This window comes from Mesoplodon bidens, assembly GCF_964165515.1.
Source record: "Mesoplodon bidens genome assembly, chromosome: Y".
Classification (NCBI taxonomy): Eukaryota; Metazoa; Chordata; class Mammalia; order Artiodactyla; family Ziphiidae; genus Mesoplodon; species Mesoplodon bidens.
In genome coordinates, this window is record NC_138180.1 from 47,204,021 (window position 1) to 47,231,903 (window position 27,883).

The 27,883-nt window shown below is 50.9% G+C and overlaps 1 protein-coding gene across 1 annotated transcript; it reads left to right on the forward strand.

Annotated features, from left to right (window-relative positions):
• The first annotated feature begins 1,103 nt into the window (after positions 1-1,103).
• On the forward strand, positions 1,104-27,760 carry LOC308609632 (G-protein coupled receptor 143-like). Its single transcript, XM_081223374.1, has 9 exons — positions 1,104-1,417; positions 4,575-4,684; positions 5,879-5,973; positions 12,326-12,418; positions 14,851-14,960; positions 16,740-16,848; positions 18,454-18,571; positions 19,825-20,068; positions 27,075-27,760. Exons 1-9 carry the CDS (start codon positions 1,150-1,152, stop codon positions 27,167-27,169), a joined length of 1,242 nt encoding a protein of 413 aa, XP_081079500.1. The 5' UTR covers positions 1,104-1,149; the 3' UTR covers positions 27,170-27,760.
• Positions 27,761-27,883: the final 123 nt, after the last annotated feature.

A 27,883-nucleotide genomic window follows, 5' to 3' on the forward strand; every position in this document is an offset into this window, starting at 1 on the left:
GGCGCAGTGGTTGAGAGTCCGCCTGCCGATGCAGGGGACACGGGTTCGTGCCCTGGTCCGGGAGGATCCCACATGCCGCGGAGCAGCTGGGCCCGTGAGCCATGGCCGCTGAGCCTGCGCGTCCGGAGCCTGTGCTCCGCAACGGGAGAGGCCACAACAGTGAGAGGCCCACGTACCGCAAAAAAAAAAAAAGAGTAAAAAGTAAAGCTTTGGTTAGTAGAGCCAGAATCTAGAGGGGGCTCTTTTATTTTCAACCCTGAAGAGTTTTTAAGGAAAAAAAATCCACTCAGTATATTATCAGTAGTACTAATATCATTTTGAAACTTTTATACATAGAGAATAAGGCATGATTTTCAATGTATACTGAAATTCATCTAGAAATTAAAGAAGTTAAGAAAATCTGAATAAACGTGAACATTTTTTTCCTAAACAGAGTTACTCTCCAAAGCGAATTTACAATGTGAAAAACTTAACCCTACATTGCTGAGACGAGTAAAAATGGAACAGCCCTGAAAGGTGCACAATGCGTGGAGGGGGGGCGGGCAGCTGGGCAAAGCAGTTTCCCCTTTCTTCAAGATTGGTTGATTTTCAGGGAAAATCCTAGCTCTGGGGGGTCCTTTCCGTATGGGAGAGCGACCGTAAAAAAGCAGTATTTTAATGCCAGTCACTGCAGTCACAGTTTATGAACCTGTAAGGGATCAAAACTAGGGACGTCAGAGTCCCACACAGGGCAGATCTGGCACGAGGCATGCTTTCTTATGAGTTAAGATGAGACGGCGGTGTCGGGTGGGGAGCGTGGGGGGGCTCTGGATTCTGGAGAACTAACAACGCCCCACGCCTCCCCTTGGGAAGGCCTTGATGAAAGGGGAGAGAGCTGACTTCCCCACCCCGGCGCGCTCCTTCCCCGCCCCGCACCCCCCCACCCCGACCAAGCATCACCCTCGTGAGGCCTCGTAGCGTCTGCAGAGGCGCGAGGCCCCCAGCGAGCCCGGCGCCTTGACTGCCAGCGCAGGGGATCGGGCGGGGGCTGCGGAGAGGCCCAGGGCACATGACGGCCCCACCCCACCCCCGCCAAGGGCCGGCCCAGCACATGACCCGGACCGGCCGGCGGGGTCCCGGCAGACCCGAGCCGCATCCCCAGCACGGACCATGGCCTCACCGCGCCTGGGGACCTTCTGCTGCGCCACGCGGGACGCCGCCACGCAGCTGGTGCTGAGCTTCCAGCCGCGGGCCTTCCACGCGCTGTGCCTGGGCAGCGGCGCGCTCCACCTGGCGCTCGGCCTCCTGCGGTTGCTGCCCGGGCGCCGGCCCGCGGGCCCCGGGCTCCCCTCGGCCTCCCCGCCGGCCACGGCCCGCGCCCCGGCCTCCGCCCGCATCCTGCGCGCCGCCGCCGCCTGCGACCTGCTCGGCTGCCTGGGTGAGGGCGCGCCCGCGGGTGGGGACCCGTCCGCGCGAGGTTGAGGGCGCGCGGCCCGCAGGTCGCTCCCGGCCGGGGGCGTGGATGAGCGCGCGCGGCCCCCGCCTGGGACCTGGTCGCCGCGCGGGTAAGGACGCCCGGCCCACGGGTGGGAGGGCCGAGCCGGAGGCGGCTCCCCAGGGGCTGGACTGGACGACCGGGGGACTCTGCGATACAAGATGGTTGGTAAAAGTTCCTTCGGGGGACCGTGGTTTTTTGTTTTTTTCTAAACAGTTTGATGTATTTGTTATTGCACTTACTAGGGAAACTTTAGACGGTGCTGTGAAGGAAAACCCAGAAAATACAATGCATCCCTAATTGTACCACTAGTGAGAGACTAACAGTTAATATTTCGTGCGCGTGCGCGCGCGCGCGCGCACACACACACACACACACACACACACACAAAAGCGTTTCCAAAATGATTTAGCAGAATCAGGAAGAAACCCATATATATATATGTTATATATATATGTGTGTGTGTTATATGTATATATAACAATTTTATTTACTTGCTTGTTTATTTATCTAACTTTGGGTTTTATACCACAGGTGGGCAAACTTGCAGCCTCTGGGCCACATCCTGCCTGCCGTCTCTTATCTATGGCCCGGGAACTAAGAAAGTGTTTACATTTTAAAGTGTTTTTAGAAAAATCTAAAGAAGACGACTGTTTCTGACATGTGAATAGTCCATGAAATGTAAATGTCAGCGTCCGTACGTGGAGCCTTATGGGGATACAGCCATGCCCTGCACTTGTGCATTGTTTGGGGGGCATCTTAGCCCTACAAGGGCAGAAGTGAGTGCTGAACAGAGAAACTATGGCCCATAGAGCCTAAGATATCTTCTCTCTGGCCCTTTACAGAGACTTTGCTGAGCCCTGCTTTCAACTCTAGCATGGCCCATTTTACAAACCTCTATGCTAGATATTGCCAAGCATTTAAACTTTTTTATTTTGTAAAATTTTTAACATATGCAAATGTAGAGAGATTGTATAATGAACTCCCTGTACCCATCACCTAGCTTCATCTATACCCCATCCCCATATCCCACTCTCCACTGGATTAGTTTTAAGCAGATTCCAGAATTTATATCATTTCACCCACACAAATCTCAATATATAGCTGTAGAAGATGAGAGTTTTTAAAAATCATATATATCACACAGATATCATTATCACCCCAAAATAATGAAAACCAGTTCCTTAATATCACTGGTGTATGTTCAGGTGTCTCATAAATGCTATTTTACAATTGGTTTGTTCGAATCAGGATCCAGATACTGTTCATGTTTTGGAATTGGCTGACAGGTGCTGGCATTTTGGAATTGTATTTTTCAGTCATGTTTGCTCTTGAAGGAAAGGCTGCTGGTGGTATTTGAAGTGCCTTCCACTGCTCTGCCGTGAGGGCGTAGCAGCAGCTTCTGGGGCACCTTGAGTGCTTCTCTGGGCGCAGGTGGCTGTGTGTCCCAGGGCCTGGTTCTCCTGTTCCTGGTTGTGTGATTGGAGACACTCAAGAATCTTGGCTTCAGATAAATGCTATGGAACCTCTAGTCACTTTGTTAGACTCGAGGAGTAAGACAGGAAGCTATAGCGATAAAATCAATTTGGTGCAGGACAATAAAATAAAAAATTGGTTTTCTTCCTGATTCTGCTAAAGCATTTTGGAAAAGCATCTTAATAATAATCTAGTTTCTGTAACTTGAATATCTGAAAATAGAGCTGCACCCAAACATCTTTTGAGGGTCAGCAAAATAATATTCGTATATCCTTTAGCCTTTAAAAGGAAGGTGCATGACATTGCGGGCAAATGAGCAGAGGCAGGTGTCAGGGGAAGGCTTGGTGACCAGGCCTCCTCACTGAAAAATAAGAAATACAGATGTCTATCTCACGGGGTGGTTTTTTTCCCCCAGTTTTTTTTTTTTAATATCTTTTTTTTTTTTTTTGGCCACACCGTGCAGCTTGCAGGATCTCAGTTCCCTGACCAGGGACTGAACCCAGGCCACGGCAGTGAAAGCACAGAATCCTAACCACTAGACCACCAGAGAACTCCCTCCCCAGTTTTACTGAGACATAATTGACATATAGCACTGTATAAGTTTATGGTGTACAGCATAATAACTTACATTTATCATGAAATGATTACCACAAGTTTAGTTGAGGAAATATCCATCACCTCATATAGATACCAAAAAAAAAGTGTTTATCGAGCTAAAAGCAGAGCTCTGTACTGAAAACGACAAAGCACTATGTGGAAGCAAAGCATTATTTTTGTTATCTGTGCTTAAGAATGAGAAGCTGTATCTTAGGCTTTTAGTGTTCATAGTCCCCCTTTAGTGGTATATGACACAGTGTATATTCGGTAGCATGTGACACAGTGTATATTTCTGTATGTGAAATACACACACTACACTAGTGTGTAACTCTTTACTGCTCACAGGTCCCCTTGAGCAGTGTGTCACATAGTGAATGCTTAAACAAAGGCTATCTATTGAATTACTTAACAAAGAACCCTAATATATGCCTTAGGTGTGTATACTGTGTTGAGGAGAATTAGATATTTGGGTCAAATAGCAGGGAAAACTCACAAATAATAAATGTCAAAAGTAGACTGTCAAGAACTAATTTGTGAAAATCTTAAATGTATTTTTTTTAAAGAATGAAAGAACTATCTTTTTAAACTTCAGAATGTGCTTTTTCAATCATTCTTTTTTATGTGAGGACTAGTTAACTCGGACACTAAAAATATAGCCAAGAAATATAAATTGTTATTCACATAATCACTTCTGGGTGCCAAATAAACAAACAGACAGCGTTAGGGACAGCACTGTGGCTAATGGTGGTTGAAGTTGAAATCAAAGTGCCTGGGATTGCTCCACTACCATAATAATTATTTTCTGAGTCTTATTTTTTTCTCTGTCTCTCTGCACACACCAGCGTGTGTTTCTTTCCTCCCTGTCTCCCTCACATCTTTCTCTTTCCCTTCCTATCTGTCTGTCTGTCTGCCTATCTATCCATCCATCCATCCATCCATCCGTCCATCCATCATTTTTACAGAGTCAACAGTCACCTTTAGATTTGCATTAGGAGCAGATACAAAGCATCACCTGCTTCTCCCTTAGGCATCACAGTCCGGTCTACGGTGTGGTTAGGGTTCCCAAGTTTCGTGGACGACATCTCAGCCGTGAACGGGACAGACGTGTGGCCCGTCGCCTTCTGCATGGGGAGTGCAGTAAGTGGACCTCCCCTGGTCTCTCCCTTCCCTCCCCTTTGCCCCGCTTCGTTACGCTGTGTCCTCAAAGTGTGGTCGCATCCCTCCCGCCAGCCCACTGTAACTTTTAGAAATGCACATGCTCAGGGGCTTCCCTGGTGGCGCAGTGGTTGAGAGTCCGCCTGCCGATGCAGGGGACGCGGGTTCGTGCCCCGGTCCGGGAAGATCCCACATGCCGTGGAGCGGCTGGGCCCGTGAGCCATGGCCGCTGAGCCTGCGTGTCCGGAGCCTGTGCTCCGCAACGCGAGAGGCCACAACAGTGAGAGGCCCGTGTACCGCAAAAAACAAACAAACAAACAAACAAAAGAAATGCACATGCTCAGAGCTCTCACCCCACTGACCAGGGACCCTGGGGTGCGGGCCATCTGTGATTTAACAAACCCTCCAGGGGCCTCTGACCCACACTCCAGTTTTAGAACCACTGTGCTAGTCTGTTCCCCATCCCCACCCTTAAACACACATTCAATCCTTACCTTAGATCCAGCCACAATCAAAACCAGCTGGCCAAAAAAAAGAAAAAAGAAAAAAAAAGTTATCAATTTAATGGATGTATTTACTTAACAAAACATATATTTAAATATAGCAATTTGTTCATCCATATTGCTGTCTGCCAAGTTAACCCTCCAGTGAATGACCTCAAAGGACACTGATGCCCTGTTGACCCCGCCATCTGTGCCACAACTGTCAGTGTCTCTCCCTTCCTCCCCTCTATTGCTTCCCAGCTGCATCCCGATGGAGCCTCGTCTTAGTGTATAGATCTCGTGCTGCTTCTAACGTACGGAGCTCCCCCCCCACCGCCTTCCTTCTACTGGGAAGCTCCTTCCTGTCCATCCTCCTTGGTCCTCAGCAAAAGGGCTTCTCGTTCAAAGACCTTCACGCCAGGCCAAGCTGTACACCTGAGCCCCTTATTTCCCTGATCACAAGCGTTAGCACAAGGCAGGGCTCGCTGGACCCGGTGCAGCGGAGCACACAGAGCAGCAAGGCACACGCCCGTCCCAGGCCACATCCCAGCCTGGGTTACCAAGCCTCTCCGCAGGGCTTTCATGTGCTGCCCCGTGACGTCAGAGGAAGTGGGCGTCTGCCAGCTCATTTCACGGACGGGGCAGTCTGGAACCCATGTCCGGGAGCTTTGATGCCGGCTTTTCCCGATGACAGATGTGGATCCAGCTGCTGTACAGTGCCTGCTTCTGGTGGCTGTTTTGCTATGCGGTCGATGCCTACCTGGTGGTCCGGAGATCGGCGGGACTGAGGTATTCAGAGCAAGCCAGCTGGCTCTTGCCCTAGTTTGTTGCCTGAGGGAAGGTTGGAGACACCGCTGAGCGCTCCATCTCTGTACGGCAGACACAGCTGATCAGAACCTTTCAGCTGACCCCTCCACCGAGAAACATCGGTGCCAGCTCATTTTTATAAAAGGCTGAAGGCACAATCGAAATATCGAGGATTTCTCCGGGTGCCCCCTACCAAGAAAAAAAAATGAGGATTTTAAAACCCTGAAAACAGTATTTCAGTAAATTAAATATTTGGAACAGGACAAAGACTTTAAAAAAAAAAAGAATTGGCATGAAAATAAAAAATTCTGATGGTGTCTAAAGGTTTAGGAAAAAAGTTCTTAGATGTATGTATTGATACAGGATGCTAAATACGGAGCCCAAGAGTTCTGGAGCTGCCAGGGGCTGCCTGGGAGGAACCCAGGAAGGGTTAGTGCCTTGGTCCTGGTGGGTTCAAGTTCCTGCCCCGTCACTCACTAGCTGTGTGACTGTCGGCAAGTTGCTGAACCTCTCTGGACTTCCGTTTTCTCGGCTGCAAAACAGTACCCACCTCAGGAGGTTCCTGGGAACAGTAAATGTGATAGTACCCGTGGATGGTTATGGATGGAGCCTGGCACGTAGCAGGCGCTCCGTAACTGGGAGCTGGGGTTGGAGCTGGGATGTGCGTGTTATGGAGGAGAAAGAAACCCAGAGAACCTATGTGCCAAAGAGAAGCAGGAGGGCATGGCGGGTGTCCTGGTCTCCTGGCTCCAGGCCCAGGAAGGATGGGTCCCCGACCAAGTTCGTGGTCCACGTCCATTAGGTCCCCTTTGCATGGAGCCCTTGTTTGCTTTTTTTCTTTTCAAATAGCTTTATAAAGTTCATCTGTTTAAGTGTATAAAATCCATTGTTTGTGAGCATATTCACAGAACTGTGCAACCATAACCATTATTTGGTTTTATGACGTGTTATTCATCCCCCAGATCTCTGTACTGGTTACTAGTCATTCCCCATCCTTACCTCTCCCGCAGCTCCTGGTAACTTCACATCTACTGTCTGTCTCTGGATTTGCCTGTTCTGGACAGTTTCTGTAAATGGAGTCATACAATATGTGGCGTTTTGTATCTGGCTGGTTAAACTTGGCCTGTTATTTTCAAGATTTATACATATTGTGGCACGTATCAGTATTTCATTCCTGTGCGTGGCTGAATAATATTCCATTGTTTCGCTACCTGCATTTTACCCGTTGATCAGTCCCTGGACTTTTAGGTTGTTTCCATCATTTTGACTGTTACGAATAAGGCTGCAATGAATATTTGTATGCAGGTGTTTGTGTGGACATATGTTTTCACCATATACTTATGGGTATACTTGGACTGGAATTCCTGGGTCATATAGTAACTCTGTGTAACCTTATAAGGCACTGCTGAACTGCTTTCCAAAGACTCTGTACCATTTTACCTTTGCACCAGCAATGTTGAATGGTTCCAGTTTGTCCGCATCCTTGATAACAACACTTGTTTTCTGTGTATTTGTTTGGTTTTTTGAGATTGTAGCCATCCTACTGCGTGTGAAGTGGCATCTCATTGTGGTTTTGATTTCCCTGATGAGTAATGATGTTTAGCATCTTCTCATGTGCTTATTGGCCATTTGTGTACTTTCTTTGGAGAAATATCTCTTCGCTTCCTTTTTCCAGTTTTTAATTGGGCTGTTTGTCTTTTTTATTATTGAGTTATAGGAGTACTTTATATATTCTGGATACGAGTACCTCATTAGATATATGATTGACAAATATCTTCTCTCATTCAGCAGGTTGTCTTTTCACTTACTTGATGGTATCTTTTTTTTTTTTTTTTTTTTTTTGGCTGTATGTGGGCCTCTCACTGTTGTGGCCTCTCCCCTTGTGGAGCACAGGCTCCGGACGCCAGGCTCAGCGGCCATGGCTCACGGGCCCAGCCGCTCCACAGCATGTGGGATCTTCCCGAACCGGGGCACGAACCCGTGTCCCCTGCATCGGCAGGCGGACTCTCAACCACTGCGCCACCAGGGAAGCCCGATGGTATCTTTTGAAGCATAAAAGTTTTTAATTTTGAAATCCAGTTTTTGTGTTTTTTTTTCCTCTTATTTCTTGTGCTTTTGCTGTCACCTAAGAAACCATTGCCTAACCTGAGGTCACAAGGATTTATACCTTTGTTTCCTTCTAAGAGTTTTATAGTTTGAACAATGTGACTTAGATCTTTGAATTAATTTTTGTGTGGAGGTGAGGATAGGTCCGCCTTTATTCTTTTGTGGGTGGATATCCAGTTGCCCCAGCACCACTGGTTGAATAAATTCACTTTTAAAACCAACGTGAGTAACCAAATAAAGACCACATTAAGGCTATAGACTACACTGGGCAATCTTAGTGAATCACCACTCTAAAATCCTTGGTATTCCTTACATGTATCACATCATCATTCACTTTGTCTCTCTGGCCTGAAATTTAGTACTCTCTTCATTTTGGGGTTTCTTTCTTCTACCTTTTTGCCTTAGTTCCCAAGCTCTTACACATCTGTACAAAACCGAGGGATACTTGGTTGTGAAAATTCTGTAGGGAAGATAGTTAAGGTTTAAAGGCTGCCAACCAGGTATATCAGTGAGAATTAGTTTTGGCTACATAAAATACATAAAACAATAGTGACTTAAGATAGGAATTTCTCTTTCATGCTAAAAGAGGCCAGAGGTAGGCAATCTAGGGCTCTTATGATGGAAATCAGGGACTGAAGCTCCTTCTCTCTTTCTGCTCCACCATTCCATTATGTGACTTCCATCCTCAAGGTATCATGGCCCAGTACGGCTGCTGGAGCTCCAGCCATCACATCAGCATTCCAGAAAACAGGAAGGAGGTAGGGGGCCATGCAAAAGGGGCCTGTTGTCCCCTGAGCCAGATCCCTTTAAGCAGGGAGGTGTTTTAAGCAGGCCTGTTGTGCATGGGAGTTTTACACAACAATAACATTTTCGTGTTACTGGCCAGAACTTAGTTTTCTGTCCACACTTAGCTGTAAGAGGAGGTAGGAAATATAGTTGATTATCCAAGCGTGCTGCTGCTCTGCCTGACATGCAGGTTCTGTTGCTGAGGAAAAAAAGGGAGAATGATTTTGGGTAGGCAGCGAGCAGCATGAGGAGACCTTGTCCCTGAAGCTGAGTGCAAGTGGGATGGTTCCCTCACTCAGTTCGGGAGGGATCGGAGCTATGACACCGTTAGAGGCCTCATAGACCACCAGTCAGTTGTGGAGATGAGAGGAACCTTGCAGCACCGAACAGAAGCTAGAAGACTATGTCTCCTGCTGTCATAGGAAATGCACCTCCACCCGTGAGGGACTGGAGTTGGACAGGGCTGTGTGACCGCTCTCTGGACCCGGAGAACAGACAGAGCCCTCAGAAGCCAGGACAGGCAATCGGAAGCCCTCCTCACACCCCGGCGGGTGTTTGGAATTCATCTTGGAGCTTGGCGTTAGGATAGGCAGAAGTCTGCGGACGTGCAGGGACTAGAAGACGCCAGGCTTGCAAGGACCTGCCCATCCAACAGGAGGCCGCCCTCCAGGGATGCCACACATCCAGATGCCTCCCAAGGGCAGGGTTCCAGGGCTAGGAACACCGTCGGCAGTGAAGTGGGCTCTCCCATCAAAAAGGAGCGGGCACACAGCAGAGAAATAAGACGGGTGCCCTCTAACCACGGAGACCCAGCCCCGACCTCGTCCCTAGCACAAGTCACACTTCCCAGGGTGAGGTCTCTGAGGGGCCAGCCCTGGGGGGTTTAGAGCCAGAGCTGAGCGTGTGGGTCCAGAAGCCTCTGGAGCCCCTCTTTGAATCGCCAGCTTGTTTTCAGAGCCGAGGGCGGAGTGGATTCTGTAGGTGGCAATGAAGAACCTGCAGCTGGTGGAGAGGGGTCCCGAGGAATTCCCAGGCAGGGGGCCAGACTTCTCCGGTATGGCTGGATTAAACTCCGCATTCCCTTCTAGATCCTTCCAGCATTTAGCTGTTTCCTTTGGCGCGGGAGAATTTTCCCTAAGCAATGTCATTAAGGCAGATTGAAAGTTAGCATGTAAACTGCCTCTTGGGCTCCAGGTGCGGGAGACGCACGTTTTAACCATGCAGGCCGGTACCTGAGATCCCGGGAGAAGCTCTGCTTGCCCTAAGAAAAGGGGAGTGTGAGAGCAAGGAGGGTCTGGGGGGGGCCTTCGCGTGCCTGCACGTGAAAACTGGCTTGCCGTCAGAAAAAGGGACGAGGGCCTTCAGCCGGGGCTGCTCCGGATGGATCCACCACGGCCACATGGGTGTGGCTTTCTGGCTGTATTGGTTATTGACGTGGCCGCAGCCTGGGCCCCGCGGCCCGGCTCTGACTTCCTCCCCTCGTGGGCGTTTGGGGGAACCGAGGGCCGGGCTTCGGGGAGCGCGAGCTGGCCTCGCCCTCCCACCCAGGAGATGACCCCAGCGGCTCCCTGCAGCCCAGGCTTGGCGTCTGGAACGCAGATGCCACCCTGCCACAGCCCAGCCCCTGCACAAAGCTGCTCCTTAGTTTCCTGAGTGTCCTGCAAAGCCTGTGACTTCTGGGCAGGACAGACCCCCACGCGCTCCCAAAGCCAGACGGGCAGGGAGGGCTGCTCCAGAACCAGCAGTGCCAGGGGAGGCCAAGGTGCAGCCACGTCCGCGTGGCCGCCCGGTGGGCCAGCTGTGCAGCGTTTCCTCCCTGAAGCCTGCCTGCCCTCCTGGGCCATCTCTCTTCCCTCCTGGCTCCTTTAGAAGGGTGTCCTTCACCGCATCCCTGACCACGCCCTTTGTCCCCACGGCGGGTCCGCAGGGTTAAAGTCCTGATGGGCCAGGGGCTGCCCTCTCTGCCAGGCGGCTGGCAGAGGGTTTTTTTTTAAATTTAATTTATTTATTTTTGGCTGTGTTGGGTCTTTGTTACTGCGCATGGGCTTTCTCTAGTTGCGGTGAGCAGGGGCTACTCTTTGTTGCGGTGCACGGGCTTCTCGTTGCGGTGGCTTCTCTTGTGGCGGAGCTCAGGCTCTAGGTGCGTGGGCTCAGTAGTTGTGGCGCACGGGCTCAGTAGTTGCGGCGCACAGGCTGAGTTGCTCCGCGGCATGTGGGATCTTCCCGGACCAGGGCTCGAAGCCGTGTCCCCTGCATTGGCAGATGGATTCTTAACCACTGCGCCACCAGGGAAGCCCCATCTGGCAGAGTTTTGAGTAACAGTGCGCACCTCTGAGGGAGCAGCCCTGAGCCCCGTCCCGTTGCACAGAAGAGGCAAACGAAGGCTGTCTTGGAAGAGCGAGGTAGCTCTGCACGGGCTCAGGTGGTCCATCGTCCTGACCCCACCTGCAAGGCTGGCTGCCTTGAATCTCTCAGGGGGGACAGGGTGGGGTGCGTGGGAGTACAGAGATGAAGGATGGACATGGTAACGATGAGAGAATTTGAACGATGCAGGGAATGGGGGGCAGGGGGACAAGATAGGAAACCTCCCTGCTGTCCTGGAACGTCGAATAACCACCCATTTCTTAGAGACCTCCTTCTTGGTTTGGACTGAGCATTAAGACGCTTGCATATTAGGTATGGAGGTGACTTCAGGAAGGCCAGAGGCCAGGAGCTGCTTGCCTACTGGGGGAGCCAGGCACTTAGGAGGAATTCTGAGGTACCCGTGCCTCACTCCTCTCAGTCTTTTATTTATTTATTTAGTTAGTTAGTTGCGCCAGGTCTTAGTTGCGGCATGCAGGCTCCTTAGTTGTGGCATGCAAACTCTTAGTTGCAGCATGCATGTGGGATCTAGTTCCCCGACCAGGGATCGAACCCGGGCCCTCTGCAGTGGGAGCGTGGAGTTTTAACCACTGTGCCACCAGGGACGTCCCCTCCTCTCAATCTTGCAAGCCTTAGGTTGAGGGAAAGAAGCCAGACGCAAAAGGCCACGTCGTGTATGGCTCCCCTTAGATGAAATGTCCAGAATAGGCAAATCCGTAGAGACAGATGGTAGATGAGTGGTTGCCGGGGCTGGGGGCACAAGCATGACGGGGAAAGACCACCGAATGGGTCCAGGTTTCCTTTTGGGGGGATGAACATGTTTTGGAACTGAATAGAGGTGGTGCTTGCAGGGCATTGTAGATGTCCTAAATGCCGCTGAGTTGCTCACTTTAAAATGGTGAGTTTGACGTTATATGAATTTCACCTCCATCCGAGGAAAAATAAAAACCTCACAGGCAGCATCAGGCAGCTGTTTGCCGAGGGTCTGCTCTGTGTGCGTCTTCCTGCCGCTCGCGGAGCTCGGGGCTTGGCCAGTGCTGGACCTCAGGCGTGGCCGCCTCTCTGCCACTTCGTCCCCCAGCACCATCCTGCTCTACCATATGATGGCCTGGGGCCTGGCCGCACTGCTGTGCATAGAGGGAGCATTCATGCTGTACTACCCTTCCGTGGCCAGGTAAGCCGGGGCTCCCCGCAAGCCCGCTCCCCCGACGCCTGGACCCCCGCCCCCCGCCTCTCTTGCAGGAGACGCCTGGGCGCTGACCCCGAGTGGGCGGGCAGGCCATCGTCCTGGATCTGTGCAGCTGAGAGCACAGTGGCTGGCACCTTGAGTTAGCATCCCTCCCTCTCTCCCTGTCTCGTGCGTGTGGGTCGGCGTTGTGCGCGGTGTGGATGCAGAGTGGGGCCACGGCTCCCCCGTACCAGCCTGTGTGCCAGCCTCCAGGCCTGTCCCCCTCCAGACGGACGCAGCCTTCCCCTGCCCACTGTTTATTTTTCATGCTTCAAACCAGCTTCCCCTGGGCGAGCAGGTGAGTTGAACATCCCAAGAATGAATTGGAGATGGCTGGAAGACACAAAGGGTCGCTCGCTCTTGACGAGCTTATTTTAAGCCTCTGCTGTCTGCACTTTCTCACCTCTCTCTATCCTGTGCTGTTCTCAACACAGACACTGGGCGATATGGCCTCTGAAACTGTCTCAGGCATTTCTTCAAGTTTAAAACCCCATCAGTGCAACCATTTGTAAAGCCTCAAGGTCCCTCCAAGGATATATACTCTAATTTTCAATGGAAAGCTGAAAAACAGAGGTTGGACATTGTCTCTTTGTCTGTGATTTCAGGGCGGTGTACGCCCGGAATCAGCACAGCGCAGCCCTCAGGACAGATCCAGCCCTCTGCCTGCTCTTGTAAATAAAGCTTTATTCGCACAGCCGTGCCCATTTGTGTACGTATGGTCTACGGCCGCTTTACACATTAGAGCTGAGTAGTTTTGACAGAGGCTATGAGGGTTCCGAAGGCTAAAATACTGACTAGCTGCTCCTTTACAGAAAAAGTTTGCTGACCTGTGGTGTAGACCGTTTCTGCCCATTCTGTTTCGATTTCTTGTAGCCACTCACTCAGAGGTCTCCACGTTGGTGTTGCTTTGTGGACAGTGACTCCTCCCAGGCCTCTGTGTCGATCACTCCAAACAGCCCACTCTCCCCAGGAACCCTAAAAGGACAAATACACAGTTAGCAGCTGTTACAGAGGGATGCGCTTCATTGGAAAGGCAGTTTTTATCTCTGGCCTCCACCTGTGAGATACTGGGGACGCTGCGTCTGAGCGCGAGGGAGCCATTGCTGCAGGGCACTCAGGAGCGCCAAGGTGCCCCGCGGTCTCCACGAGGCCGCCCCCCTGAAGCATCTCCCTCCTTCCTCATATCCATCCTCGGAGCCCACGACGACCCAGAGCCCTTGGCGCTCGGCAGGCTCCCAGCCTCTCTCATTGGTTCCTTACGTTCGGGCATCCGAATCTCACCTCTTCCTCCTCGTTTCCCTTTCTGCCCTCAAGCCCTTCCAGACCACAGTTTAGCTTTTGCAGCTGAAGAGGAAAGCTTCTGTTAAAAAGAAGGTAGCAACACAACACTGTAAGTCAACCATACTCCAATAAAATACGGCTTTCAGGGTAAAAAACAAAACACGCAAACAAAAAACCAAAAAGAAGGCACCATCCTCAGGTGGTACTTTCATCCTTAAGGCAACAAAGACGGGCACTGCATTTTTCTTACCTGTTTTCATGCATTTTCAGCCACTTTCGCCTCTGGTGTGAGCACGTCATCCATATGAAAACGATTCTGTGGCCACAGGACCTGTTCCCTCCTCTGCTTTTCCACCCCGTCCGGGGTCGGGCCTGCGCAACATCCCCTTTGCTTTGGATTCTCTCTTCCTCTTGGCCATTTTCCTCTACACTGTGTGTTTGTTCACTGATAGCCCCGACCTTGGTCACATACCTGTGTGTGGCACTCCACCGTGTCCTGTGGTGACGGATGATTCTCAAGACCCGTCAGTAGAAATCCTGGTCCTTCTCCCTGAAAAGAACCACTGAAACGATTATCTGTCACCATGAGAACAGATAATCCTGTGCAGTGTGAGGCTTGGGTATTTTGAGTTGGTGGAGAACAGAGCTTGGATCTTATGCGTGATGTCAGCCAGGCTTAGCACATACGTAGTAAGTGCCGAAAACCCAGCTGGTTCATAGAACGCCTTTGCCTTGCTTGAAAGACAAGTAGGGGGAGACCCACTTGTTTGAGAGACCCAGTGGGGGAGTTCGGGGCGGGGGGGAATCCACCACCCCAGGGAGCCTTTTCCACTCTTCACCCTTTCCCAGCAGGGAACTTGACAAGCTCCCTGATTTACGAGACAAACAGAGCCATGATGGATCCTTCGTCTTCTGTGATTTATCGCTTGTCCGCAGACCTGAGATATGAGTCAGGTGTCCTTCGGGCAGAGTCAGAAGTCATCTGTGTGTTTCCCTCTTCGATCTGGTCCTCTTATCTCGACATCCAGATAAGTCGGCGTATCTCAGGCAAAGCCCCGTTTTTTTTTTTCGAGCATGACCCGGCTTTCCTCCCTCAGGTGTGAGAGGGGCCTGGAGCACGCCGTCCCCCACTACGTCACCACGTACCTGCCCCTGCTGCTCGTCCTCGTGGCCAACCCCATCCTCTTCCGAAAGACAGTGACTGCAGGTAAAGCACAGGGACGTGCTCTGGGGGCGAGGCCACGGCTACGGCCCCGGGCCCCGGGCTCTGATCATCATCTAGGACCACGGACCTCATCTGTCATCCTCCAGAGAGGAGCAGAATACAGCTGGGGAAAGGGAGGGGGTTAATAAATGGGAGGGAGCGAGCCTGCTCAGTTACGGGCTGTACGAGTCCTTGGCCAACGTCTGCTAGCTCAAAGCCGGGACCGGGGGACTTTTCACTTCTGTCTGGGCTCATGCTGAGTCTGCCACTGGCGTGCCCCAGAGGACCCGAGTGGCCTTGGAAAACTGTGGAGGGGAGACGGGAGCAGGAAAGGGTAGCCGAGGGGAAGGGACAGATGTGGACTGAGCCATCCTGGGAGCCTGGGCCCTCCCGTGATGTGTGGGCCTGTGTCTTCTCCCACTTGGGCAGTAAACAGGAAGGAGAGCACAGGAAGTGAGTCAAATGCATCAGGAAGAACTGGGTGAGAGGGATCTTGTGAGTCAGCAGAATGCACTGGACAGACCTCCGGGCCAAGCCTGGGGACCTGCATTCCAGGCCCCATCCCATCCTCAAAGAAACGTGCCCTGGGGCAAGTCTCCAGGCCCCTCATGCCGCCCTGTGGGTCCCTCACGAGCAGAATGAGAAGAAAGAAACACACCTGAACAGAAAGGTCACTTGATGATCAGCTGCGGGTTGTAGAACTTTAACCAAAGTGAAGTGCTTTACCACTAGGGAGGGAAAAATCACTGCAGCTCTTTGCATCTCTCTTTGCATATCTGCATTTAAAACTAGTGTGCTGTACACCTGAAACTAACACAACATTGTAAATCAACTGTACGCCAATAAAAATTAAAGACAAAAAACCCCTTCCCCCCAAAAAACTAGTCTATTAAATATAGCTTTTTTTTAACAAAATTGCATTAAAAAATAGTGATTTGATTACATCAAACAAATGAAAATGACTTATAGAAAAAAGACTGGAAAGAAATACACTAAGATGCTAACAATGCTTGTCTCTGGGTGAACTATGGGTTATCAATTCTTTTCTAAACTTTTTTTTTTTTTTTTTTTCTTTTTGCGGTATGCGGGCCTCTCACTGTTGTGGCCTCTCCCGTTGCGGAGCACAGGCTCCGGATGCGCAGGCCCAGCGGCCATGGCTCACGGGCCCAGCCGCTCCGCGGCATATGGGATCCTCCCAGACCGGGGCACGAACCCGTATCCCCTGCATCGGCAGGCGGACTCTCAACCACTGCGCCACCAGGGAGGCCCTAAACTTTTTTATATTTTCGAACTTGTCTACAAGGATAAATGTCAAATCTTTCAACATTTTAAAATAGAGAGCATGCATCATTTTTATAGTAAAAAATATAAACTGTAAACAACTGTAGTTCCCGAACTAGTAAAATCCAGATAAACTCCAGAGTGTAGTTAATAGCACTGTACCAGTGTTGATTTCTTCATGGTGACCAATGTGACTATGGTTGTGTAAGATGTTAACTCCGGGGACAGCTGGGTGTAGGTATATGGGAACTCTTGGTACTGTCTTTGCAAATCTTGTGTAAATCTAAAGTGACTTCGTAGTAAACGTTTAAAAACTCTATATTGCCGTGAGTCTCCCAGAAGTCCCACGTGGAGGTGGTGAAGAAAGCACGGGCAGGGTCTTGCTGGGCTTCACGCTCTCCTGGCTGTGCTTCTGAGCTCCCATCTGCTTTACTGCCCTTGCTTTGCACGCGGGAAACGTAAATAATGAAATTACGTGCTGTTCCTCTCTGCTCTTCACAGTGGCCTCTTTACTAAAAGGAAGTCAAGGAGTTTACACGGAGAATGAGAGGCGGATGGGAGACGTGATCAAGACCCGATTTTTCAAAATCATGCTGGTTTTCATTATTTGGTAACCTTTCTTCTTTTTTTTTAAACTGTCGCTGGGAAGGGAAATGCAAACCGCCTGTCATTTGCTTTTCCAAGTGTGACCTGAAAGTTCCAAAGGGAAGCGTCTTTGGAGAGGAAATTTTTGACACTTGTGCTATAGGAGCCTTTGGAGGAAATGCTTGCGAGACAGGAAGGCAAGTCTACCCTCCGTGAACTTCTGGAAAGATATTCACATCTACTCAAACTGTATAAAAAGCCCTAAGAACGAAAAGTCCCGAGTTTAGTTTTGATGCATCCCAACCATATGCCTCCGGAGTTTTGCCCCATCGCTGGGGTTAGCATTCAAATCAAGGGCCTTCTAAATCCACCCATTTGCAGCAGTCTTTTTTTTTTGACGTGCAGCATGTGGGATCTTAGTTCCCCGACCAGGGATTGAACCTGCACGTCCTGTCGTGGAAGCGTGGAGTCCTAACCACTGGACCACCAGGGAAGTCCTTGCATCAGTCTTGACACCAGGATTCCTGTATCTGACAAGATACAAGGGCAAGGGCTTGTGACTCACTGCTCAGGCAAGAAGCGTAGAGTGGGACTTCCCCGGCGGTCCAGTGGTTAGCACTCCACGCTTCCACGGCAGGGAACACAGGTTCCATCCCTGGTTGGGGAAGTAAGATCCCACAAGCTGCGTGGCACGGCCAAAAAAATAAAAATAATCAAAAAAAAAAGAAGGGTAGAGAGCAATCTTCCTGTCCACCCACCCCCCATTCCCTCCACCCCCCACCCCAACCCCCTCCACAGGTGTCCTGCCCCAGCACTGCAAGTGGGTGTGCTGGGCACAGACCTGTAACCAATGCAAACTCGACTGGAATCAGGAAACACTTCGCTGTGGTGAAGCAATGCTTCGCAAGACAGAGCACGCCTTTGTGGTGTTAATAATTGATGTGATGTGAGCATGTTTGTTTGGACAGTCTCCTACGAGAGACGAGAGACGTACATCAGCTCCCTTAAAACTACACCGAGCCTGTGGTTTCAAACGTCACCTGCCTGCCAACAATAACCTCAAAAAATTCAGACATAAAATGTCAAGATTTGTTGTGGTCTCCATCAAAACATGAGCTTACTCTTCAGAGGAAGGGTGAACTCTGGGTTATTTGACATGTGCTAGAACCTTCCACCTGATGTGGTGTTGGGTGCGACCATCAGTAGGATCTGCTGGTCTCTGCTTTGGGCTCAGTGGGGGGCAGGTCTTACGTCAGATGCTTGGTGTGCCGCGTCCTCCCTGCTGCTAAGCAGGCACTGCCCCCCCAGGACCTCTAGGTCTCGGGAGGCATGGTCCCTGACCCCCAGCATTAAAAATGAATTATGGGGGCTTCCCTGGTGGCGCAGTGGTAGAGAGTCCGCCTGCCGGTGCAGTGGACGCGGGTTCGTGCCCCGGTCCGGGAGGATCCCACATGCCGCGGAGCGGCTGGGCCCCTGAGCCATGGCCCCTGAGCCTGTGCGTCCGGAGCCTGTGCTCCGCAGCGGGAGGGGCCGCGACAGTGAGAGGACTGTGTACCGCAAAAAAAAAAAAAGAATTATGTCACATGTTCTCTTCACCTGTGGGCCCTGTGGGCCATTTTCCTTCTAACAGTTGGGTGTCGAATATCATCAATGAAAGCCTTTTATTCTATCTTGAAATGCAACCGGATATCAATGGAGGCTCTTTGAAACAGGTCAGAAATGCAGCCGAGACCACGTGGTTCATGATGGTAGGTCCATCTTAATTTAAAATGTTCTTCCTAAAGAAAAAAGAAAAAACAGAAGGGATAAAACCACTCAGAAGTATAATCTATATGTTATTTAAATATGCAGGGAGTTGAATAGGTTCCTGGGATGCTAACATCTGGCCTTGGTCCATGAGCTAGCTATTTTCATTGTGTTGGGATCGTTATTAAACGGATATGACTCTGGTAAATCAACTTGGCAAGTGAATCAAACCTTTCAGGCAGATTTAAAATATCAGGGAAAAAAACAAAACAAAACAAAACAGTGCATCCTAGTAACTTTTAATATATACATCTTGTGCCTGAAAAAAAAAATAAAAATAAAAAAAATAAAATATCAGGGAATTTATCTTGAAGAAATGTTTCAGACTGAAAAAACCATAGGGATGTAGGTATTGCCTATAACATTATCCGTAATTATAAAGCATCATAGATAACCCACATTGTTTTAAACAAAAGGGAACGGTTACGTTAATGATGGTCTTTGATCTTGAGGAATGTTAAGCCGATGTTGAAGGTGACAATGTAAAAAAATGACAATGGTGAAATCTAGTGTTAAGTGAAAAATGCAAGATCTAAAAATTATACTGATTTCAACTACCTAGTAACACGTGTATGAAAAAATATTGGCGAGAAATACATAAAATCCTCATAAGGTGGGAAGCGCATGGGTCGTTTCCCTCCATGTTTTCTTTATATTGCATTTGCAAATACAAAAATCCATACACGAGCTGTTGGTGGAGAGATGCACGGTGCCCTACACAGAATTAAAATTCATGTTGCTTCAGAGTCGGGGGAAGGCTGATGCAGGAGGCTAAGACCAGCATTAGCTGCCTCCGCCCCTGCCTGTGCTGTGGTCACGTGCAGGGACCACACGTAAGCAGTTTCCTAGACTGACTGTTAGGCTCCGGTGCCTTTGTGCAGTCACAACCTGCCAGGGGCGTGAGCACGGCCACGGCCAGAGGTGAGACAGCCCTGCTGGGCCGTCCAGGGCCTTCCCTCTCCTGCCTCCTCCCTGGTCTGACTCAGCTTCCTCTCCCCACCCCACCTCCTGGGTCTTCACGCACCTTTGAGGGCCCAGCACCTCCAGACAATCTCTGTCTCGCCCTACACCAGCCAGTGGGGCAGGTTGCAGTGAGGCCAGCCCAGCGGGCCCCGAGTCACCCTGGGAGCACCCAGCGCTCTGATTCCCACCGCCTCACCCTGACTCATCCCTGTCTCTCTGTTCTCCCTGCCAGGGGATACTGAATCCAGCCCAAGGGTTCCTGTTGTCCCTGGCCTTCTACGGCTGGACAGGCTGGCGCCCAGCTTTTCGGGGTCCCAGGAAGGAGATCCAGTGGGAATCGATGAGCACCTCGGCCGCCGAGCGGGGTTCCCCATCCCCGAGGGGCTCCCGTGAGCCCCGGGAAAGCCCCGCTGCCGGGAAGGAGGTGCGGGCCGGCGAGCACAGTTCCGACGAGGCCTTGAGCCTGCTGTCTGAAGGTAAGAGCCCCTCCGCCAAGGCCGGCAGACGGCGGGGCCCCTGGCTCCCCTGGAAACGCTTGATAAACGGCCACGTGGCTGGTGCATAGCATTTCTGTCCTGATGTCCGGAACCTGCTTCAAGGCGAGAGTGGAAAGTGCCAGCGTTAGGCCTGCATTGCATCACCCACCTCTCCTTTTACTATGACGGTGGGACCTTTCCTCTAGGTATTAAGCACCGTAGCCTTGTAATCGTTGTAACTGGCTCCACCCTGGGCTGGATGGCTTTTTGCATATGAGATAAACGGCCCCTTCAAAGCCGTCGCGAACGTCTGCTGTAAGACAATGAATGGTACAGCCTGACCTCTGTAGCTTTTAGTGGCAACTTGGTTTGTCCACCTCATTCGGGGACATTTAAGACAACACGCTGCTCGTCCAGTGCTGGCTCTTCTGATCTGTCCTTTTCATTTCAAGACTCTAGCACTGTGGTCCTCAAATTGGTCCTCTTTTTAAACTCCTGTTTAATCCGACTTGGGGTTATGTCTATTAACCCAGCGGACAAGGAGGAAGAAAGTTCAAGACCCAAATAATGTTTCTCTAAAGGTTGCCATCTACTAAACCTACTACATACATTTTATATTTATATATTCATGAATACTATTTATATATATAAATAAATCTATTATATGTGCTTTTCATTAAACATACTGTAACCTTATAATTTATCATTTGCTCTGTATTCTGAATTTACTATTACAAAAAGCTCATTTATAGTCTAATCAAGATGGGTCATGAGAGAGAATAGTCACTAGACCTATGATGCTTATTCCGAACTAAATCTCAGGGACTGTCATGGTTATGATAACTGATTAACTTTACCGTCCCTGGTCTATGCAGATCTTTATTCCCTTGAAAGCTTCTTCTCGAGCAGACATTTTGCTGTTAGCATTGAGTAACAAGGCTGGAAATTCTTTACAAGAAGCGGACACATGTTTGCAGCACCTCCTCTGGGGGTCAGGGGGTTGATTCCCACAAATGCTGCTTGGGGAGGAGGCCACCCCACGCCCTCCTTCTGTTCCCACTGAGGCCCTGAAGCCCCTCCCTCTTCCCACTTGATTACACTGGGGCTGGTTGAAAACGCTTTTAACAGGAATGCATCACTCTGCAGCCCGTGTACCATCTTGTACTCATGCTGACCACTGCACGTGGTAAGGGCCCAATAGTCGTTTGTAATAATTATGTTAAATTACACATTTTTGATGGGACATTAGTTCTAAAAGGCCTAAGAGTAATTAACTGTAAGATGTAAAGACTTCTTAGACGTAAGATTTAAAGAATTCTTAGTAACATAAGAGTTGGGGTACTATGTCAAATATATCTCAAAAGAGCTGGGGAAAAAAAGAGTTGAGATCTTCTTAACCATTTTTTTTTAGTAAGACTTTATAATGAGCAAGCACTTTCTTTGAATAAAAGCAACATTTGTCAAGCTTGTTAGAGGCAAGGTGACATATGGTCTAAGTATAAGGAATGGACTTGCTATGCAGGAGCCATGATGATAACCTCCAGGGAGGGCTCGTGGCTTCTGGGCACAGGACTGTCCATCTTGGCCTTTTTTTTTGCAGCCCTTCCTGCAAATCTCACTTAGTATTTCTTGACCTCTAATAGGGTGCTAACGACACTGATTTTCATAAGATTAAACAGATCTTTGTGCTGTGTGCTTAAATAGTGCTGGGACACAGAGGGCATTCCATAAATGCTAACTCTAGTAAGCATACATAAATTCCATTACATATTCATAACCTGAGCGGAGACATGGAGCAAATGTTGGCGAGAAATAGAATGAAAGAGTCCATGAAAATTTCCAATCTGCGTTTTAAGTACGAAGGCAGGGCGATCTGGGCTAACGACGTGGATACGTGTCAGGAAACAAGCCCAGGGCAGAATGGTCCCCAGGCAGGAGACTCCTGTTCTTATACCACAGGCTGTACACGCTGCTGCCAGAACCCTCAGGAAACGGCAGCCTTCTGTCTACAGTGGTAATCTTGGAAATGAGATACGGCTGGCTTGGTCTTGGGCCGTTTCCTTTCTCCTCCTTCCCAGCCCCTTTGCTTTTAGTCTCTTTAGTAAAGGCAGGGAGCTACTCATAATACAGAAAGTACTATTACATGTGGGAGAAAAGCCCAGAGATACAAACTCGAAGCAGTAAATACAGTTCGGCTTCTCCCTGTTTGCATTGGTTAAGATGAAGCTTCACTGGTTTATCATATCCTTAAGCCTCTGTCTACTACTTTAGGATTCACTTCGAGGCCAACAGGCTTACACTGAGCCTCCGACAGGAAGTATCTGACGTGGTGTCTGGCACTTACTAGGTACTTGACATAAGTCCACTGAGTTTGAACAGATATTCATCGAGCCTCTGCAATACGGTCAACAGCATTTTAGCTGAGGGGTGGGGGCGGTGTGTGTGGATTGTGAGTGTCCCTGGGAAGTATCATGTAGGAAACTTGCAAGTATCAGTTAAGTAAAGACAATACTATATTTCATTCTAAAAAGTCTGACGCGTTAAAGGAACACAGAAAAGGCAGGGTCTCCACTGGTGTTGGTGCATGGGTGAGGGTTTCCGGAGGAGGTGATGTGCAGACTGGGTCTTGCACCGCAGCCTGGAATGGGAGAGGAGGAAGCCCGGAGGACGCCCTGTGTGGAGACTTAGTGCAGAATGTCTGTACGTCGTTCAGGGGTGGCCACAGCGTGGGATTTGTGGGAAGCTGGAGAGGCAGGTCGGGAACAGCTAACGAAGGGTTTTTACAGATTCTGCTAAGGAGTTTGCATTTTATCTAGTGGCCAGCGAGAGGCCAGTTAAGGTTTTTAAGTCGAGAGAAGCACTCAGAGTTGCTTGTAGGACTAGCCTAGTGAATGGATGTGGGAGAGTTGATTGGACGATCACGCTTCGTGACCATGGCAACAGCTAACATCGAGGGGATCTGTGTGTAATTCTCTATGACAACTTCGTTCAAAATCGCATCTTTACGAAGAATCAGAATTTCCCTTGGGACTAAAAGTCAAGAAAAAAGGGTACTTGTCACAAATAAGCAAAAACCTCGTTGGTTTTTATCTGGTGAGCACCAGAAAACCTTAAAATATTATTTCCTCTGTCCATGAGCTTTACGAAGCGTAGTGTCAGACCTCTGGCCCTACTTCAACAGAACACTTGTGCTCACAACGGGAAAGTTCGGGATCTGATGGATACTTTAACCTTATCATTGCCTTCAAAGGTTGGGGGGTGTATTTCTCGGAAGATCTGCTCCCCTAGCCTTCAGCGTCACCCTGGACCCGGTTCCCCCAAGCCCTGCCCACCGGCAGGGGGGCACGCCTCTGGTGGCAGGGCGGGACGGCGGTGGAGGTGGGGGCGTGGTCGCAAAGGGGGCATGTCTTAGGCAGAGGCCTGGCGGGGAGGGGCGTCGAGGAGAACAGGCCTTCCCTTGCTGTGGCAGAGGGGCGTGGCCACAGGGATGGGGGTGTGGCTGTGGACAAGATGGACCACAGGGCACAAAGGATTGAGTCAGTGGGGTAGGGCCGAGGCGCGGGGCGTGTGGGGAGATGAGGAAGGCTGTCGTCAGAAGAGAGCACGTGTAGTGTGTCCACAGGTGGGAAGCTTGTGGCCTGTGCAGAGCGCAGTGGATGGAAGTGAGGGGGCGTAACTGTACGTCTCTCTCCCCAAGTGTCTTTCCCACAACTCCGTCTCCCTCACAACACCCCAGTTCCTGCGCCGTCCCCTCTTACCCCCAGTTGCCCTTTCCCTCCCCCACTCCCTGTGGTTCCCACAATTCTCCATCTTCTCCCACAACCCCTTGCTTTTCTCACAGTTGTGTGTGTCCCCCACAGCCCCCTATTGCTCCCACAACTCTCTTCCCACAATTTCCCATTTTCTGCCACAATTCTGGCTTCTTCAGGGTTTCTCACAAATCTGTTGTCTTCTACAGTTCATTTTGCCACTGCTCCCCAAGTTCTTTTTCTTGCAGAGATTTCTGTTCTCCAGCCTGATTCCTTCTCTCTGACAACGGCCCGTCATCTCCCACGGTTCTCCCTCCCGCAGTGCCTGTCCTCCACACGGCCAGTCTCTCCCACAACACTCTTCTCCCCATCACTCTCTGTTCTGCCTGGCAATTCCGTATCTCCCCCCACCACACACACACCAGGTTTCTGCCGTTTCCCACAGGACTTTCTCCCCGCATTGCGTCTCTCCCACATCTCTTTACCCTCCATCACAGCTTCACACCTCCCCAAATTCCCTGTTCTCCCCCAGGCTTCCCCGTTACCGTCCCCGTTTCTCCGTTCTCTCGTACACCTCATTCTTTGTCTGTGATTCTCTCTGCCGTCACTAGCCCCTCCACGTAACACCAGGGGGCGCCATGGGTTGTGTTTGCCAGGGGAGTGTGGGAGAGAACACACCCCAGGGCCTCCAGCTCTGTCGGGCTGGCTGGACCCAATTCGACACCTTGAAGCGGACGCAGGCCCAGGGGTTGTGCGCCCTCTGTGGCTCATGCAACTGACCACCTGGCTGGTGTTTCTGATCTCGGGCCTCGAGGTTTGAAGGGATCCAGGAGCAACAGATGAGGGCGCCGGAGGCACCCAACATGCCTTCCCAACTGTTAGGTCCGCGTGGAGCCAGGAAGTTCTCGAGAACCTGCCTGGGCTTGCAGGGCTCCCTGACAGGAATTGCTAGGAAGGCGCTCGGCCCTTTGGGAGCTGGGAGGTCGCTGGCAGCCGCGTTTCCTGCACGCACACCCAGACGTGCACACGCACCGAGAGAGAATTAGTCCCTCACCCCCACCATGGCCTCTTTGGATTTGCTTCTCAGAGACTAAGACCAGACGCGAAAACCCATGGAAAGGCAGGCCTGCCGGAAAGCCCACGCTGCAAGCACCCAGCCAACGCGGCGCAGGCGGGCCTGGGGGCCAGGGGCGCGGGGCGGGTGTGTGTGTGTGTGTGTGTTTGTTTAGCGGCGGCACTGGCGTCTGACCCTCGGGGTTGTCGTGACACAAAGGGGTCTCCTCCGTGGAGCCCCGGGGGACGGGGAAGGAAGCAGGAACTCTGAAAAAGGGGGCAGAGTATGTCCCCAAGTGTCAGGTCACGGGCCAGATCTTGATCCCGAGACCCCGTGTGACGCTCCAACCCAGAGGCTTTTCGAAAAGACCACAGAAATCGCACACACGTTCCCACGAGCCCAGGACGCGCTCATGAACGGCGACCGACGCCGAGAGAACCGAGCCTTCCCGCTCCCACCTGCCCCGAGGGCGGCGCGGCTTCTCCTCGGAGCCGGCTTCGGGGCCCAGAGCCGCGATGCCGGCCCTTCTCCCGTCCTCTGAATTCCTTTCCCACCTCTTGGTGGGCTCTTCCCTCCGACCTGTGTTCTCCTGGACTCGCCTCGGGGCCGCCCTGGGAGGAGGAGCTGCGCGCCTCTCGCAGCACAGGCCGCTGTGGGGTTTGGGTGCTGGTGGGGACGGTGGTGTGTCGGCCACGCAGCGGACCCCGCGCTTGCTTCCTCTTGGGTAATATCGTCACCTGTTCCTGTAGCTCCGGCTTCCCCAGGCATTTCCAAGCCCACAGTGCTGACGGCCTCTCCTTTTCCCCCCGAAGTGTCCTCTAAACTCTGCATGTGGCTCTTCTTACCGCGGGCTTGCTCCTGCCGGTGTTTATACGTTAGTCTCCATGAGTGCTCTGAGGTGCCTGTGCCGTGTCCCACGGATGTCAAGGCGGTGACCCCACGGTATTTAGCCATTCAGCATTAGTTTATCGTGCCGGGGGCCTGTTGAAGCATTACAGATACTGTGGTAAGGTAGACAGATGCGCTGTCCACTGAGACTCTCCATATGATTATATAATAATTATTGTATCAGCATTTGTGAATGAAAGTCTCAAAGAACTGTACAAGATTCAAGGCAGCGAGAAGTGCTGCGAAGAACACCACGTCAAGAGGGGGCAGGAGAGTGGTTTTAGATACGTGTCCCAGACCCCTCCTTGAGGAGGAGGTAACATTTGAGTTGAGACCTGAATGCAGTGTGGGAGTGAGCCATGAGAAAATCTGGAGCGCTTTGCAGGCAAAAAAAAAAGAGATGTGCAAAGGCCCTGGGGCAGCACTGAGCTTGGATGGAAGAGAAGCATGTGCCTGAAGGTTGTGAGAGAGCAGAGGGACATGAGAGGAGGAGGCTGCAGCCGTCAGCGGGGCCTCTCGGTGGAGGGAGTTGGGATCTGGAGATGTTCCTGAAAGGCAGTCACCTGCCCCATGCACAGCTGAAAAGGCCACCCTTCTCTGCGTCCTCCTGTGCTGTATTCCTGACACACACACCCTAGAACCTGGCACCCAGCAGGCAGGCCTGGATATTTGTGGAGTGATATCCATAGAAAGAACAATTCTGACATCTGTTGCAAAGATCTCCCACACCTTCTAAAGGACGGCGTGTTGTTGGGATGGCTAAACAGACCTCCAGGATTATTCTTTTGGCTGGAGTGATGTTTGCTTTCACTCTACTGATTGTCACCTACGTCCCTCCTCTTAAGTTTTAGTAAGAGGAGTCCTTGGGGCACCTTGTGGAATTGAGAGCAGGTGGCTGCACGACCCCGGAGCCCTGTTGCTCCCGAGTGGCCCCTGGGGCAGCTGTGCCCACCGTCACCGCAGTGCACTGAGACCTCGGGCCCCTTAGACAGCATGTCCCAGGGCTCCGAAACTCCCCCGTGTCAACAGTCTGTTTCCATTTGGGCTGCAGCATCCACAGGATTCGGCTGAGATGCGGTGAGCTGCCCAGCGGTGAGGTTTGCAGGAAGGGAGGCGGGGTGGACCTCCCTTCAGGGGGGTCATACATCAGCTGCCCCAGAGAATTCTGTAGGACTTTTGTCCTTCGGAATGATTTAACCACATGTAGGTGAAAGCATCATGTAATTTTCTTTTTAAAATACAGATGGTTGTGAAGCTTGTGAAAGACCTTCTCGGGCACGGACACCATCACGTGACAGTCTTTTTTCCTCTCCAGGTTCTGACGCCAGCACAATTGAAATCCATGTTGCAAGTGTGTCCTGCAACGGAAAGGAGGCTGAATCTGTTCCAAAAGCCCGGGGAGACCTGTGAGAAGACGAGACAGAGGTCCAGACCCGTCTTCCCCAGACTCCACGTGTCTCACCCCTTAGGACTGTGTTCTCGCCTGCAGTCAGCGCACTGCAGGGTGTAGCATCCCCCAAATGTCACCCCCATCACCACGTTAGTGTGTCCCCCGAGATCCTCTTTGCGGTAGGAGGGATGATCCGTGAGCCTGCGCTTGGGGACGGCAGGGGGACTCTTTGGAGATCTCTCTCCAGACTCTCCATCGACATTAGTTTTTCTGATCTGGCTGTAATGTAAATGCCAGATCCAGGTCCTTGGAAAAGTTAATAAAGTAGCTGTGTCCGAGCTCCCAGCCTGACTTGGATTCTGTCTGAACACCTCCTCCAGCGAATGCTCTCGAGTCAGATAGTGATGATGCCAAAAGGCCACAAGGCAGCAGGACCCACGGAGCACCGAGCAGCAGCTGCACAGCAAGCTCCTTATCCACCACTAGGGGGCAGCGGAGGACAGGCTTGGACCAGCAGTTGAGCCCTCGGTCCCCACGTTGTGTTGAGCAATGACCGAGTCTAAGGAATCCTTAGGACCTGACTTATGCTCAGACATTGCCTACGTTTCCATCTTTCCATCAGTTGAAATATAGATTACATATATAAAGTATACATATATAATTATATAGAGAGCTGTCCTTTGATATCCATGAGAGATCTGCTCTAGGACCCGCACGGATTTCAAAATCCACAG